General features: G+C 43.9%; 1 protein-coding gene across 1 annotated transcript in view; it reads right to left on the bottom strand.

Moving 5' to 3' along the window:
• Positions 1 to 17,077, bottom strand: part of UBE2L3 (ubiquitin conjugating enzyme E2 L3) — a 31,279-nt gene extending 14,202 nt beyond the window's left edge. The window contains exons 1-2 of the mRNA XM_048514306.1: positions 16,937 to 17,077; positions 1,693 to 1,802 (exon numbers count right to left, since the gene is read on the bottom strand). Of these exons, the coding sequence (XP_048370263.1) occupies positions 1,693 to 1,802; positions 16,937 to 16,963 (137 nt within the window). The 5' untranslated portion in view covers positions 16,964 to 17,077. The remainder of the gene's footprint in view (positions 1 to 1,692; positions 1,803 to 16,936) is intronic.
• Between the last annotated feature and the right edge of the window lie 630 nt (positions 17,078 to 17,707).

Genomic DNA, 17,707 nt, shown 5'->3' with positions numbered 1-17,707 from the left:
TGCTTGATCATCAAAGGGAACTCCTGTCCAAGAGACCTGACCTCCCTCCCTCCCCAGGCCAAACTTGACTTACCTGTTGGGACTGAAGCCAAGACCAGTGGACTGAAGTAGCCCCATCCCCCAAAAAATAATTTGGGAAAAGTCTAGAAACAGAAGAGTTTTCCACCCATGATGAAGGGCCCTAGAGACAACTTCTGAGTTAGCTGAAGGCTGTGTTGGTTAAAGCACTTCACTGTCAACACACTGAAGGTTCTGTCCCTGTCTGGAACTGAACTCTTGTCATGGAGAGGCTAGATCTTTGTCAGCACCAATGACATTAACAAGCACAAGCACCTAAAGGCTTTTTGAAAGGTTAAATACAAGAACAACTCTGGCATTTATCTGTTATTTTAAAATACTGCTTTTCAACTGTTGCTCAAAAGGGGTTCAACAACACTCAAGAGAAAACCAGAATGAAAGTTCATTTAAAATCATTATAATCTTAACAGGATATATCAAGTAGGCTGGGGGATAAAACGAAAAATGACAGTTTCAACTAGAAGGCCAGTCAAAACAAGAATATTTCCAACTTCCTGCAAAAGGACATAAACGCAGGGACTTAGTGGGCCTCCAGAGGAAAACAATAGCTGAAAGGGGGCTGCGTCTGAGGGGCATTCACAAGTGAGAGACAGTGTGGTGTAGCAGTTAAGAGCGGTGGACTCTAATATGGAGAAGCAGGTATGTTTCCCCACTCCTCCACATGTGCAGTGGCCTCTACATGTTTCCCCACTCCTCCACATGAGCAGTGGGCTCTACTCTGGTAAAACAGGTTTGATTCCCTGCTCCTCCACATGAGAAGTCTGGTGAAACAGGTTTGTTGCCCTACTCCTCCACATGAAGGGGACCTTGGGCTAGTAGTTACACTTCTCTCTGAACTCTCTCAGCCCTACATACCTCACAAGTGTCTGTTGTGGGGAAGAACAGGGAAGGTGATTGTAAACTGTTTTCAGACACCTTCACAGTTGAGAAAAGTGAGGTATAAAAACCAACTCTTCTTCTGATGGTGCCCTGACCAGGGCCGCCCTAGAGAAGAATGGGAGGTTTCTTTGGGGGGGGGGGGGGGGGGGGAAGCAGTTTCCTGAGACACCCTGTTTTAAAAGTCGCCTGCCTCTGCAGAATTCTGTGGTGAGAATTCTGTGGTGAGAATCATTCTATAGAACTCCTGCCAATGAGTCTATCCATTGATAAGATCAGCCTTGAAAGACTTGGCGTCTGTTTTGCTCTTTCTTCAACTACATCCTTTCCACATTCATTCAACGTTTTCTATAAAGTATTCTTTCTGATCGGAGCCAGGTACATTTTCAAAACAACTTTGATTCTACATATACTTCTTTTATGAACCAACAAGGCATCTCCAACCTTGGAAGAAGAGCAGGAAAAATGTTAATACCTGGAAAGGTAATAAATGATGGCATCTCCAGAGGATGCTAGAAACAATCTCACATTATTTATTTATAACACCATTTTCTCAGTTGAACTAACTCATCAGGTCAGGTTTCTTCCTACAAAAAGCACCAAAGCATTGTTTTATGCTAGCAATACCTATTAATTAGCCCAACTGCTGTTGTAACTGATAGTCTACAAGTCTTGAACAATTCTCTAGCAAATACATCACCATGTACAGATGACCTGTTTTGAAATTCTTAAGAAGACGCTTTTGTACTCACAGGAACAATAAGCCCTTGCCAAGTCAATAAGTTAGCTTCGTCAACTTGGATATTACGGAAGTTCTTCATTCCACATTTGCGGATTTCTTCAAGCTCCTGCAAATCAAAAAAAGCAAAAGGCTGTGTCAGCTAGAATGGCCGGCAAAACTGTTTGTTATGATTCACAGGAAATCTCAAGTGTCCTTCTGAATTCTCCTTTTCACATTGAATAAGGAGTGCGTCAGTTCCTAAAAATACAACTTTTGTACATTATTAAAATGTTTGCATCCTGTTTCTTCCCATTCAATTTTCTGGCAGTAGGTTTGAAAACAGCATTAAAAAGTCGCCCATCCGTCAAAACAAATAATAACAAAATTTAAAACAGCAATATTTTCATTCGTGGGAGAAGGGACAATCATTAACGTAGGCCAAATAAGATGCAGAAGCCTTCTGAAAAGGCCAACCTTTCGCTGTTGAAAGATGAGACGGGAGGAAGGCAAGCAAGTTTCTCAGAGAAAAGTCTTTAACAAATGCGGCGCCACAGCAGAAAAAACCCTGTCACTCATCCTTGATTTCTAACGGTGAAGGGACACATTGCAGATACGGATGGTGGTGATCTTTATGACATATGGATGGAAACAGTCCTTATGACAGCCCAGACTATTCAGAGTACAACTTTTTGCACTACAAAGTTGTTATCTGCTTAAGTACCGTATATACTACTGCAGTAATAAGTCGCATTAAATTGACGCATATAAGTCAGGAGGCACCCCTAATTTTTTACCACAGAAAACTGGGAGGAAAGGCTTACTGCAGCTCCATTATAAGTCAAGGGTGGGAAATGCAGCAGCTGCTGGTAAATTTCAAAAATAAAAATAGATACCAATAAAATTACATCAATTGAGGCATCAGTAGGTTAAATGTTTTTGAATATTTATTTCAAAGAAAAATAGTAAAGTGGCTCTGTAAGTGGAAAAGAGGGTCAACAAGAACAATATGGTATCAACAATAACTTTAAAAAGTACAAAACCTTTAGCTCAACCGGTGCTAAACCAAACTAAAACACAAAGAGGTTAAAATCCTTCAAAAACTGGGTTCTCCTCATCTCATCATCTGTATGTCCAAATGTGAAAACCCAACTTAGCAGATTTTTAAGGAGGGATATTATCAGAAATGAAAAAAATCTACTATTAGCTTCCATTTATGAAACCAATGGGGGATGGGATAGCACCCAACTTGCGAGAGTCCCAATAACGCTTTGGATCCCCTGACTAGTCTTCACTATAAAACCTTGGCTGAGTATCATAAAGAGACTCTCCTGATGAGGACCAGCCATGGGTTTAGTGAAGTTTGGTTCAGAAGAGGAATCCAAAGTTATGGACCCCTCAAGAAGGTAACCAGCCCCATCTACTAATAGCTCCCATTGAAAACAATGGGGAATGCGGGCACCTCTTTTGGGGGTCCATAACTTTGGACCCCCTGAACCAAACTTTACCAAACTTGGCTGGTATCATCAGGAGTGTCTTCTGAAGGTACCCTGAAATTTTGGTGCCGCTAGCATAAAAACTGTGCCCCCTGCTGGCCAGCAAAGTAAAAACACACAAAAAATTTAATGACCCACATATAAGTCGAGGGGAGCTTTTTCAGCATTAAAAATGTGCTGAAAAATTCGACTTATACATGAGTATATATGGTAGATTTCTTGTCAGCTCTCTCTACTTAGATGAGGATGTGAAGCAAGATCAATTAATGAAGGCCAGGGCTACGATGGTATGCATATCTGTTCAGAAGTCTCATTGAAGAAAACAGAATTTATTGACACACAAGACAGCCTATCAGTGTCCAGAATTTCTCAGAAGCCAGAGTTCCTCAGTGTTGGCAAACTTTTCTAGGGAAGGCACACCAAACATCCATGTAGCTTGGCTGGCAGAGTAATAAATGTCATAATTTCAAACTGAGCTGCTCAGTTCAGCTAGGCACGAAACAGGGCTAAAAATTATCCACACAGGCTCAGTGAATAATGTTGACAGCATCTCCTAGATCTCTGCACTTCTGGTGACTGGTTAGTACTTAGGTCTAGTAAAAAGTCCACAATCATAAAAAACACACAAGCAATGCATCAAGAACCTTTTCCTATAGGTCCCCCTTTTATACAGAAAGCAGCCTTTGACTCAATGGCTTGGTTAGACACAACAGCAAATTAAAAAATGTTGTGATGTAAATAAATGTGAGGGAGGGGAAAGAGAGGTTGATACGTGGGCTTATACACTCTTTTCTTTCTAACCCCCTGCCAACAAAACAATCAGATAATTAAATGCTTCTGAGAAAAACATTCATTTGTTGTTACATCTTGAAGTATTTAGAGCTGAACTGAACATGGGTACTGGATTGCCATCTGACTCAGACAGAAATCTCTTGCTGGCACTATCAGAGCTTGGAGGAGATCATATCCTTCCCCTGAGTCCTCCCCAAAAATGTGCTGTTGGGGCATTCTGAACTCTTTCTAGTTGTGGCAATCTTGACTAGCGTGGGAGACGATGGAGCAGTGGAAATCCCCAACACTTGCTGACTTCAGGAGCCAGGCCATCACTAAGGAAAACAACATGCAAACACACCCTGATTTATGTTATACACACAGCCTGTCTTTCAGCACAATGATTCTCAAGATCGGGAACTGTTAATTCAACCAATAACAGGCAAATAAAGAAAACAACAACTATACCACACCCAACATCCAACTACAGCAACAATAAATTAAATACAAAGGCCCTATGCAAAAAAAGGTGAGTTTTTCACAGGATTATTGCAACCGCCAAGTTCTTGAACACATTGCCTGTTAAAAGGTCACCAATTCTGTTATCTGAAAGCTTCATACAAGTGTTTTCACAAAGGACAAACCACAAACAGCACAGCGGCTTCATTATCAGGATCTAGAGCAGACCTGGGCATTATATGGCCCGTGGGCCACATCCGGCCTGCCGGATGACCCTAACTGGCCCCCCTGCCGTGCTGGGGAGTGAAGCGTCTTTGAAAGCCCCGCAGAAGCCGGTTGCCTTGGCTGCCAGCTTCTGCGGGGCTTTCAAAAGCGCCTCGCCCCCCTGCCTTTTAGCCCGGCCCTCCACAATATTTTCTGTTTCCTATATGGCCCCATGGAAAAAATAATTGCCCACCCCTGATCTAGAGCTACCAAACAAAAATACTAACTGCAAGATACGATCCTCATGAAGTTATATCAAGTTTTTTTTTAAATTATTAAACATCATTTGTTGGCGAACATAAAATGACCCCTTCTTTTTTGGAAAGGCACACAGGGACAACCCCCCCACCCTTTATAGTATCTAAATTGGCATCATGGACAGGCATTATAAAATATTGTAAGCGAAAGTATCAGAAAAAAGGGCACTAATGTGCTGAGAGATTCCTCACACCTATGCTTCAATGGGAACGCTCATTCTTCCTCTATCAAGAAGTCTGCTTGTCAATAATATGAGACAATGACTAAGAGGGTCTTGAGCTCTAAGTTCTCCAGCAGATCAGTCTGGGAAACAAGGCAAAAACACTGTTTTCATCCACTGTCACTCCCACCCTCTCAACTGAAGCACCAGCAATATATACAAGCAGTAGAGGACCCAGCTTCCTTTGCTCTTCGGTTTCACCTGCACAGTCAAGAATCTCTCTCCTTCCGGCAACAGGCATCACTGCTCTAAACAACTCCCGTTTCACAGCATGAGAACTCTTTTACAGGAAGACCTAACTTAATTAGACCACAGCAGTCACTGGCTGATACAAGATTAGAGATTAGTACTAAAAATACTTGCCGGTCTGGTCTTCCCACTGATGTCTGCTGTCATAATGTATTCAACCAATAACGAAATAGATTTTCATTTCAGGTTTTTGCTGCATCATCAGTGAAGAGCACAGCGAAAAGGCACACCAATGGAAAGCTGTTGTACAGCTCAACATAAGGTTACACAAAAAATGTCAATTGATTAGCTAGAAAAGTGTAATCAGATACAGTACAGAGGTCTGAGGTGGCACTCCTTAAATAACTTATTAATCCCATAAGAACCACCTTGTGGAGCAGAGCAGTAGTCCATCTAGACCAGCATCCTTTCTCACACAGTGGCTAACCTACTTATGATGGAGGGTCAACAACAGGGCATAGAAATCAAGGCCTCCTAATATTAGAATCCAGAGAATCCAGGGTTTTTCTGCCTCTTCAGTCATCATGGCTAGTAGCCACCAATGGACCTGGATTCCATAAAGAAATGCAAATAGGCTTAAGAGAATGGCTAGACAGCAGCCATAGAAATGCAAACCTTAGGCTTTGAGTTTCTGCTGAATGTTTGTTTTGCTGTGCCTAATCACTTATATATATATATATAACCACCTCTCCAGATCATAACCCAACGAGCAATTCTAAATCAAATCTAACTTAAAGCTAACACATGTAAGAATCTACTTACGTGTGATCCAAAATACTGCTTTCAAAACATAAAGGAAGTAAAATTCAACATTACGTACTTAGACAGTGTATTGTCACACAACCCTCAACGGTGTCTATGTGCACAGAGACTGATCTGAGGAAGTGCCATAATATGTAAGAAAACAAAGTCCTTGACCAGGAAGCACAAAGCACAGACAATCAGCCTGGCTCAGACAGCTACAGGAGGCTTTAAAGTGCAAAAACATGGTCATTCTTGCACAAATGCCAAAAACTCACTCAGTGCTGGACTGGGCATGTATAACAGGTTTCTTCTTTACTTTAAGTTCAGATTTACATTGGAAAAATTGCAAATGGAAGCCTCATCAGCAGTTCTGGCTGCCTGGGAGCAGTTGATGAACCTCATTCAACCCGTCTTTTGCCAACATACCTTCATCAAGCTACTCGTGGTCCCCAGCACTCATATCAACACTCCACACAGACCAACAGAATTGCCTTCACACTAAGTAGGGATATCTTTGGGGCGGGGGGGGGGGGGGGGGGGGATCGACTACTGCACCTATTGCACACACCAGTCTTTTTGTGATCCCATTTACATTAGTGCACAGGTTTAGAATTTGCCAGGACTTCCTCCAAATGGGGAGCGAGGTCTGAGTTACCATAGTCTGTTGCCAGTGGAGAACAAGACTCGGCCGACAAGAACGTTTAAGCTGTCAAGATGAGGGAATAAGTTACATTATCATTAGATAAAATTTTGTAAGGCAAGGAGTGGCATATGGGAAAGTGGGTCAGATGCTGCAGATACAGGAGAAGGAACAGCAGAATTACATAGTGATGGCTATTTTTAGACGTCAACCACTCGTGCTATTGCTGCCTTCTTCCCTCGCCCAAATTGGTGATTTTTTCACTGAAATATTGTGTGTGCCACCTCCAAGCCCCCCCGCTGTGGATAATGCAGTCCTTTACCCTATTTCAGTTTGATGCCCTTACATATCTGAGCAATAATTTCAGTGTAAGTCCTACCTATCCATCAAGCTGGCACTTGATCCATGAAGGAGCCCTACCATGCACAAGTAAAATATAAGAGATCAATGGCCTTCCAGTTTCAACAGAGATTTCATTGCGAAACAGAGATGCCTACCACTTCCTCCAGGAAAACCTAGAAATGTGCTGTACCTACACACAAGAATGTCTGCTGGGTAAGAGCCCTGGTCCACCTAGGTCAATATTTTGCCTGCTAAGATGAGAGATGGATGACTAAATAAAGGAAGTTATGGCCTTCAGTTTGCAAAGCTATCAGTGATGGGATGTTTTGGAAGTCATGAATTGGTGTGTGTCTGTTATGTGCCGTCAAGTCACTGCCGACTTATGGCAACGCAGCAGAGTTTCAAGGCAAGGGACTAACAGAACTGATTTGCCGTTGCCTTCCTCTGCACAGTGACCCTGACATTCCTTGGTGGTCTCCCATCCAAGTACTAACCAAGGCTGACCCTGCTTAGCTTCCGATGACCAGACCAGACTAGCCTGGGTCATCCAGGTCAGGGCCATTAATTTATAGGATGGCTGTAAGTCTGCAGCAACTTGGCAGTACATAATAAATACCACAGGTAGACTTCACAGAAATGTCAAAAAAGGACGTAATGGTAGTATTTGTAATCTACCCCAGTCATTAATTCTACTATACAGTATTCTGCAGTACAACCTATCCATGCGTGGAAGTTGCACTACTTACCGGCATGTGTACAAGGCCCAATAGACTTGCCTACAATTTATTCAAATAATTTTTGTCTATTCTAAATCAGTTTGTTAAAAAAACACACAAAATCATCTGGAAATGAGTTCCAAAGCTTAACACCACACTAGGTAGCACGTACATCCTTTTTCCTGCCTTAAAAACCGATTGCCTATTTTAAGGAACAACCCTGAGGTATTTTCATCCCTGCTTAACCATTCTCATAATGCCCGCTATGGTCTCTACTGCTCGACCTGCTTCAGGATGGGTAACTTGTTCTTCATGTGAACATAAGAACATAAGAACAAGCCAGCTGGATCAGACCAAAGTCCATCTAGTCCAGCTCTCTGCTACTCGCAGTGGCCCACCAGGTGCCTTTGGGAGCTCACATGTAGGATGTGAACGCAATGGCCTTCTGCGGCTGTTGCTCCCGATCACCGGGTCTGTTAAGGCATTTGCAATCTCAGATCAAGGAGGATCAAGATTGGTAGCCAGAGATCGACTTCTCCTCCATAAATCTGTCCAAGCCCCTTTTAAAGCTATCCAGGTTAGTGGCCATCACCACCTCCTGTGGCAGCATATTCCAAACACCAATCACACGTTGCGTGAAGAAGTGTTTCCTTTTATTAGTTCTAATTCTTCCCCCCAGCATTTTCAATGTATGCCCACTGGTTCTAGTATTGTGAGAAAGAGAGAAAAATTTCTCTCTGTCAACATTTTCTACCCCATGCATCTCTCTGTCAACATTTTCTACCCCATGTGACAATTGTATCATGTACCAGAAAGCTTCCAGGAGTTTACTATGGATGTGAACACTGGAATGTGGCTTGTCATTTGTGAAATTTTTCATGCAAGACAAAAGAGCAGTTCAGCATAGTTGGGTGACAACACTGAGAGGGGGAAAACAGGCACTTGCTAGTCATCTTGACCGGGAAAATATTTCAGCACCAGTTGCTCACATCAGCCGTACGTCTTTCACTGTGCACTTGACCCATCATTTCCTTTTCAGGAAACACATTCAGCAAATTATGAATCTCCACCCACCAAATGAAGTGACTGATATACTTCAGATGTCCACAGATTGTCTTAAAGGTATTTTCGAGGAGGTTCTAATTGGCTTGCTTGTTTCTCAGCTCTGAGCACGATCACATTCTCCACATGTGCACTACAATTCCAAGGTATTATATTTCCTGGAAAAGGGTAACGTAGGTCTGCGGCGACACCTGAAAATAACTGGAAGCAGCATGTGCCTGCAGGTCAGGTTTTGTCACTCTTAGCTGGAAAAGTGAACCAGGATTACTTGCCAAAAAGGACAGTTGAGAACTTCTCAAATTTTTGTTAAATAGAGAAGATGGAGAGGTTAGGGAAATGTCCTGTCAGCTATTTTTTTCTGTGAGCAGAAAACCCCCTAGTATTTTCACTTCCAATTTTGAAGTGATCAACTTTACATATTATATTAGCCAGGATTGTGGCAAGCATTTGGAACATGTATTAATTCTGCCACACACCCCTAGCATGCCAGTGATTATGTGCATTCCAAATGGGAGATACACACATAGCTACAACCACCCCACTTTACATAAATCTGAATATTAATTCAAGCCGAAGTGCAAATTTTAAAATAGCACAGTGCCTAATAAGATGGCTGGGCTAAAGCAAATGTATTGTTTATTTCAAATAAACAGGAAACACAAACTAGTCACTCACCCCTAAGATTATTTCAAGTGAGCCATGCTCTGCTTTTGATTTTTGGTCACCTACATTTAAACTTCAAGACCAACTATTGGCATTTGAAGCCTCTATTTATATCCCAGTTCTACACAGTGAATAGGTAGAGCTGTGGGAAGGATGGTACAGCCACACAGTTTAAACTCAGCAACCCAGAAACAGAAATGAATATGCACAAACCAAACAGGCTTTAGTGACCTTGGTAGAATCACTAAGCAAAAGCAGTAAAATCTCATCAGTGCGTTGATACATTATTTACATCTAGTAGTAAAGCCCATTGTACAGACAAATACAACAAGCTTGAGAAAGCTGTTGGTGGAAACGGTACTATCTGAGGGGGGAAACTCCCCCTGCCTTCCCTCCACCCTTGGCCCTGCTGGTTCCCCACTTTTTGCAAAGTTAGGATCCAGTGTTGCAAATGGGGGGAGGGGGCCTAAGGAGATAGAGGGAACATCAGGCACTGTTTCCCTGTTATGGCAGCTTTGTTTGGGGGTGGTTGAAGGACAGGCAGGGCAACAGGGAGAGTGTTGGGGGGCAGTGGGGCAGCAGGTCACAAGGCACTACTTCCCTGCCACCATGGCTTGGTGGTGGTTAGGGGTTGGAGGACGGGCAGGGCAGCGGGGAAGCTGTTGGGGACAGCAGTGGGGAAGCGGGCCACCAGGTGCTGCAGCAGCTTGGTTGGGGAAGGGTTGGAGGGAAGGTGGATCAATGGAGAGGCTGTTGGGGGTCAGTGGGGCAGCGAGCCACCAGGTGCTACTTTCCTATCATGGTGGCTTTATTAGGGTGGTGGTTGGAAAGAGGGAGGGGCAACAGGGTGTTGGGGTGGGGCAGCAGGCTGCAAGGATACTTCCCTGCTGTGGTGGCTTGGGGGGGTTAGAGGGCAGTGGGGGCACTAGGGAGGCTGTTGGGGAATGGCAGGGCAGGTGTGGTTATTGAGCACCCAACCAATGATTAAGGGCTCACTGTTGAGACAATTTGCATGTTGGTGAATTATGAAGGTAAAGATGGTAGGAATACAAATGCACATCACTAATGTAGTAACATGGGTGTGGTTAGAGCTATGCAAAAATCTCAGTTGCTAAGTAAATGTTTGATGCTGCAATTCAAGGATACAGCGTAATAAATAAATTGGTTTGCCTGCCATTCCCCAGTTCTATGCATCACTTTTGGATAGAAATTAAAAGAAAATTTTCTTTTGCACTTTCAATATAGCTGTAACTTGAAGAAATGACCTGGATAGTTCAGGCCAGCCTGATCTCAGAAGCTAAGCAGGGCTGGTCCTGGTTAGTACTTGGATAAGAGACCATCAAGGAAAACCAGGGTTGTTCTGCAGAAGAAGGCCCTGGCAAGCCTCTGTTAGTTCCTTTCCTTGAAACCCCGACTGGTTTGCCATAGGTCAGCGGCCCCTTGATGGACCTTTACACACAAAAACAGAAGAAATTGTTTAAAAGAGTGCTCGTAAAATACAGGTTGAATCATAACACTTTAGGACAGTGGTGGTGAACCTTTGACACTTCAGATGTTATGGACCACCATTCCCATCAGCCCCTGCCACATCAAGCTGCTGAAGTACCAAAGGAGCTGGTGCAAAATTAATATCAAAGATTAATACCAAAACAATATGGCAAACACATCAGAGTATCACTTATTGGATTAACTACTGGCAGTCCATGATCTTTCAGCAAACTTCATCTTGTTATTTCATTGCCATTGGAGATTAACATCTTGTCCCTATAGTGGCTGGGAAGGAGAAGAACCGAAAAGGAAATGAGAATTTTATGAACACGTTAAGGTCCAAGGAGATTCTTGCACCGATGGATAAATACATAGGAAACATATCATGCCAGCTTGATGTGGTGAGAGTGGTGATGAGAGTGGTGAAGTGGTTAATGTGTTGGACTGAAAAACCCTGATTTGAATCCACACTTTGCCAAAGAAACTTGTGGGTGACCTTGTGCCAGTCATACACTCTCAGCTTTGATCCTGGCAAGTGTTTGGGTGGGAAATCTCCAAGGAATACCAGGGGCTGATGCAGAGGCAGGCAATGGTAAACCACCTCTTGAACATCTCTTGCCTTGAAAACCCCACAGGGTTGTCACAAGTCAGCTGTAACTTGACAGCAAAAAAAAAAAGGTCTTCAGTATACTGAAGTGACCCTTTTCCCTCATGGCAGAGCAACGAAAGCCAGAGCGAGCCAACTGAGCCCCATTCCCCACAAAATATGATTTGTTCGTGCTATAACATGCCCCCATCACAGCTCTGGTTGCTGTTGGGATGAGCCACTTATGCCCTACCATGTTCTGCAGACTTCCTTCCCTCTTCAAAAATTTCTTCTGCTGGAGCTGTTCTCCAGCACTGGAGCAGGAGAGAGAAAAGCTAATACCTTGATGACAGAAGCAGGGCCAGCAAGAGGCAGCCTGCACTTTACTCCAGGCTTTGCTGCCAGTATGTTTGGGCAACTTCAGCCTGTATGATGCAGGCATGACATACTACACATTAGTGTTGAGGCCCAGATTACTAGGAACACCCAAGAATACAAAAGGGGGGGGGGAGAGATTATATACAAAGTATTCTAGATAAAGGAGAATTAATGCTCATCCAGATGATCAGTGGTTCTCAACCTTCCTGATGCCGCGACCCTTTAATACAGTTCCTCATGTTGTGGTGACCCCCAACCCTAACATTTATCCATTTTAGATGGAGAACACTGATACAGAGAGTCTTAGGCGACCCAACCCCCAGGTTGAGAACTACTGTCATAGATTGTGATCCTAATACACGCACCTCACAGGGTGTTTGTTGTGAGGGGGGAAGGGCAAGGAGATTGTAAGCCCCTTTGAGTCTCCTATAGGAGAGAAAGGGGGGATATAAATCCAAAACTCTTCTCTTCTCTCTTCTTTTTGAATAATAAGCTTGCTGGTATACATTTGGAAGCAACAGCAAGATACAGCCAGTTTTCAGTCCATTCAACCAACCCCTTTTCAACAATCATTTGTGTGCTGTAGGTGGGGAGGGGAGGCACATTAGAGAGCTAAATAAGATACAGGAACCATTAGAAAAGCGACAGTAAAGTGGTTGCTTAAGCTGCAACAGAAAAGCTGGCATTAATTTCCAAAACAAAACACATGACAAGCACGACATCTTTACCAAATGGCACATCTTCGCTGCAGAGGGTGGGTAGGCGCAGTAGGCACTTGTTTGGCACTTTAAAAAGAAGGCAAGGTGAACACTCCTACACTGGAGTGAAACAGCGTGGGGATGCTCAGTGACAAAAGCATTTAAGAAAAATAAACATGAAGGAAAAAAAATCCCCCAAAGGCACGTGGGTGAACAGTTGTGTCGGTTGCCACCAGTTGTATCATAGGCATTGTCCAGCACGTGCACATGACACACAGATACATTCCACACAGCATTCGCCACAGCAGGGAATGAGCTTACTGCCTAGCTGGGGTGGGATGATCATGATAGCAATTTCCCAGATGTAAAATACAGTTCATTCCTTACTAAGAAAATGAAACAACTCTTACTGTAAACAGGATCCTGAAGGAAAATGTCCACATTGTTTGCAGACAGCGGGTAACAGATGCACATTTTATTGTACCAAAACCTCACCGCAGGGCAAAACCCTCACTGAAGAAATGCCAACATTCAATTTCACCATTTTTTACATTCCTTTGGAGTCTTAAACTTTGACACAGAGAAGATTTTAGAACCTCTGCTATGCAACATAGAAAGAACTAATTCTCTCCACCGGGGACTGAAAGCAGCTTTCACTGGATCTCCTCTCCTCTACTTTCTCCTTACAATAACCCTATAAACTAGGTGAGGCTGAAAGCGTATAATTGGTCCATGGTCGCTCAGAAAAAGTGGGAATTTGAACCTGGGTCTCCACGATCCTAGTCCAACACTCTAACCACTGGCTCTGCAGTGTACCTATGAGATGTGAGCTCCTTCTCAGATTCTCTACTCCAGTATTCTAATTTGTATCTAGAACTACATGTTTATATCAGTGATGCCAATGTCAACAGATGGTAGCCATTCCATACAGTAAAGCAGTTCTCTTACCGAAACTAACATCCACCACAAATGATAGGCATACTTACGATCAATCAAAGTTAAAAGGAAGCATGTCTACAGCAGATCTGAAGCTGAACACTACACGCAACTTCTGTGCAGGCCAATGCGCAGCTAAGAGAGCCACGTTTAAGTCTTAAGCATCAACGAGCAATTAACAGGCAGCAAAACAATAACAGAGGCACAGATTAAAAGGCAGTTCAGTTAAAACTGCATTTTTCCATTTGTACCACGATTAGCAGATATTATCTAACTGTTAATTATACCTGACTCTGGGAAAGACTACTGCAGCTGTTAGGAGCTATCAGGATAAAAGAGATGTATGTTTCACTTTCCTTTTCCATAAAGAGTGGTGCCTTCTCCTGATTCACTCCAGAAAGCAAATGACAGACATTCCACCTCCGTTGCAATAACAAACAGATGTACATGGGTGGTGAAGGAATAGTAACACACACATGCTGTGGCAGCATTTTGAATACCATGTGACAGGCAACCCTCCTGAAGTTACCAATAGCCTACACTTGTAGTAATAGAACCATAATCTGGAGAGCCACAGGGTTTTTCCTGCGATTCTCTAAGAAATTCATTATTGTTTATTAAATAATTTTCTGTGACTCTCTGGATTGACACATTTGATACTGCAAACATAACAGTATATACACACTACTGTGATAGTCCTCAGGAAAAGAACCTTCAACATTTCGGGCTCTATCACTGAATGAGGCTAAACAATAGTGGTCAGCTTCAGTTTATGAAAAATCGAAAAAGAAGATAGTTTCGAGTGGGTATTAGTCTGCTATAAAAAAGCAAGATTCAAATCCAGTAGTACCCTAAAGACAAACAATATTTCCAGAATCAAGCTTCCTTTGTCAGGTAACTGACAAAGGGTGCTTTGACTCTCGAAAGCTTATACCCTTCAAATATGATTGGTCTTTAAAGGTGCTACTGGACTTGAATCTTGTTCTTCTAAAACCAAATGGCATATGACACCATTATCTTTTACTGGGGCCAACCAGAAAGCTCACAGCATTCTTGGCGATATCTTGAAGGATCTTAATAAAGGATATTGCACGGCTTTTTGTGATCTACCTGCGCTCCTTGTCTATTAAAAAATATATGTCGGGAGTGCTTTGATTGTGTGTTCCTGCATTCCAGGGAGCTGGACTTGATGGCCCTTGTGGTCTCTTCCAACTTTATGATTCTAATGAAAAATCAACTGCTCTGTATCCAGAACTTACAGAGCTACTACTTTTAGCATATCAGCACCACAACCAGTGGCCAAAAGAAAGGAATTAAGAACCAAAATTATTAGTTTTAATTAAAAAAAAAAGAACAAGTTATAAGGAGAATACATTCTCTTGCAATAGCATTCCACCCCAACTGTGGGTTTGGGTTTTTTTTTAACAAACACTTATACCTATATGGATTTAAGTCATTTCAAACCCTAAAACTGGCTACGCAATAAGTGGAAGAACCACAGAGATTTCAGAGAACCACTGGACAGTTGGAAGAAATTGCCAGCAGACTTCACTTAAGTAGAATCAATATAATAGAGCATCATTACTGAAACATCTACAAACTTACTGAAATGTAGCAAGATCATCTTATCAAAGATTTGAAATAATGCATACTGTACGTTTACAATGAGGGCTGCCTCCTGACTGTAGCTGATTAACTATACAAGTTTCAGTGGAATAATTTTGCTCATTGGTAAAACCAACTAATCAATTGTGCTGAAGCAAAAAAGTGCACGGTTATTAGATGACATGTATGATAGCACAAATCTTAAAGGAGACATTCCTTCCAATGTGACAGAGAAGGAGGAATGCATCTTCTAAGATGGCACTTGCCACCAACAGCTGTTGCCAGTATTCACAATTATTTTTTCAAAGAACCTGTTTTACAATTAATCAGGACACTTTTTAAGTTCAGGTCAAGGTTGCTACTGATTAGTCTATGAGATGGTACAGCATAGCTACGAGAATAAACTAGAAGTTCCTAGTTCAAATCTCACCTTTGTCACATGGCCCTGGGTAAGATGTGTTGTCTCAACTTCCAACCATCACAACCGCATCTGCAATATGGACATAATACTAACCTACCTAATTAGGGCTACTGTGTGGACTGTAGCCACACTGAGCATAAAACAACATTCAGACTGTGATACAGCTATTATGCCCTGCAGCTCTATTAATCATGCTGATATAATACACAAGTGATGCTACAATAGTTTTAACCACTGGCCCAAGAAACAAAGCTCAGTAGGTGCTTTTATGGATAGACCGAAACTGAAGTCAATTACATATAGCAGCTTTTGCTATTGACAGGCAGGGGGAGGCAAGGCAACTGTGCATCTTTGAGTGTTCAGCACTTCCTGGATCTATCACTTGAGAAAAAGTTGACCCATTGTGAATGTTTCAGTCAACCTTCTCCTTCCATCACCCCAGACCGTGATTATTATGGTTACGTTTCATTTGCTGCTTCCCATTTAGTGTGGTTTAGAGAAAAACGTGTGTATTCATATTTCAGCCCTCTTGCCTGAAGTGCTTTTTGAACCCACTTTCGATATTTCAACGAGCACATTCTAAAGGGGAAAAGACTGACACGAAAATACTTCAATTTGAACTGCGACCTTCCCCATGAGAGGGAGGCCTCCCTCTTCTCCCTCCTTCGTTTTTCACCTGCACCACGGCTGTTCTGGACACTTTTGTGGAGCAATGAACCCACCGCCCCCCCAAACCCTCTGCCCCTCCACCGTGAGGCAGAGGCACCGTCACCTGGCCTTGGCCCTTACGGCCTTCCGAGCGAACTGGTCGGCCCCAGACCGCCCTCAGTCGCGCGCCCCCACAACCCCAGGGGCGGGCGAGCAAGAGCCTCAGGCGGTGGCCACCCCCGGTCCACCTTTGCTTAGTCACCTTCGCGGGAACCCCTGTCGGCAAAAGGCGTCTGGACGGCTCGGCTCCCTCCCTCCCCGCTCCTCCGAGGCCCGGTTCCGGCTCTTTCCAAGGCTCCAAACCTCAGCCCGGCAAACCCCGTCGCGAGGCCGGCCCGCAGGAAGCCCCACTCTCCGCCGCCGCGGCCTATGCGCTGCCTCCTTCCCTCAGGCGCCGGCGGGGCGGCCCCCGAGCGCCGAGCGGAAGCCTCGAGCCGGCGGCCAGGAACCGGCCGAGGACGACCAAGAGGAGCCCCCCGAGAAGAAGGAGAGGCCGAGCCCCCCGCGGCCGCTGCCCGCCCGTCCCCGCGGCCCTGCCCGCCCGCGAGCCTGGCTGTTACCTTCATCAGCCTCCTGCTGGCCGCCATCTTGGATCTGCTGCCGCTGCCCCACAATGCATAGCGGCGGCGGCGGCGGGCGAGGCGGCTTCGGAGGCCCCGCGCGCTTCCTGGCGCTGACGGACATATTGGGCGGCTGGGTGGGAGGGGGGAGGGAGAGGAGGGAGGACCCCTCGCCTGAGGGGAGGATGGGGCTGTCATGCGGGGGCGGGGGGGCAGGCCCTTCTATGGGGGAGTGGGGAGAAGGGAGGCGCTCTTGGCTTCAGAGCCCTTCATCCTGGGTGGGGAGGAGGAAGAAGTTGGTGGAGGGAAGGGAAGGGACAGAGGAGATGCTCAATTAGAGCCAAATCACTTTTTAAGATAAAGGCGCCTGTCCTTAAATTTGCTTGCTCTTAACTTTGTTTATTTAAAATGTCAAGTAACTGCTGCTGTTGGGAATTTGTTTTAATGGGGTTAAGCTTCATTTATGTATTTTATGTGCTGCTGTTGAAAACAGTGGTACTGTGAGCCGCCTCGAACCCTTCAGGGGTGAGGCGGTCTAAAATCCAATAATAATAATAATAATAATAATAATAATAATAATAATAATAATAATGCAACCTTAGGTGGGTGATGATGATTGACAGAGAAAACCTTGCTCTTCTAAAAACCAAATGGCACAAGAGACCATTATATTTTTTATTAGGGCCAACCGGAAGAGGCATGGACAACCAGGGATCTCACAGAAGAAAACTCAGGCATTTACAATACAAAGCATGTTGTACCTGGTGGTGG

This window comes from Sphaerodactylus townsendi, linkage group LG13 (assembly GCF_021028975.2).
Source record: "Sphaerodactylus townsendi isolate TG3544 linkage group LG13, MPM_Stown_v2.3, whole genome shotgun sequence".
Taxonomy (NCBI): Eukaryota; Metazoa; Chordata; class Lepidosauria; order Squamata; family Sphaerodactylidae; genus Sphaerodactylus; species Sphaerodactylus townsendi.
This window is presented reverse-complemented; position numbering and strand designations above follow the sequence as displayed.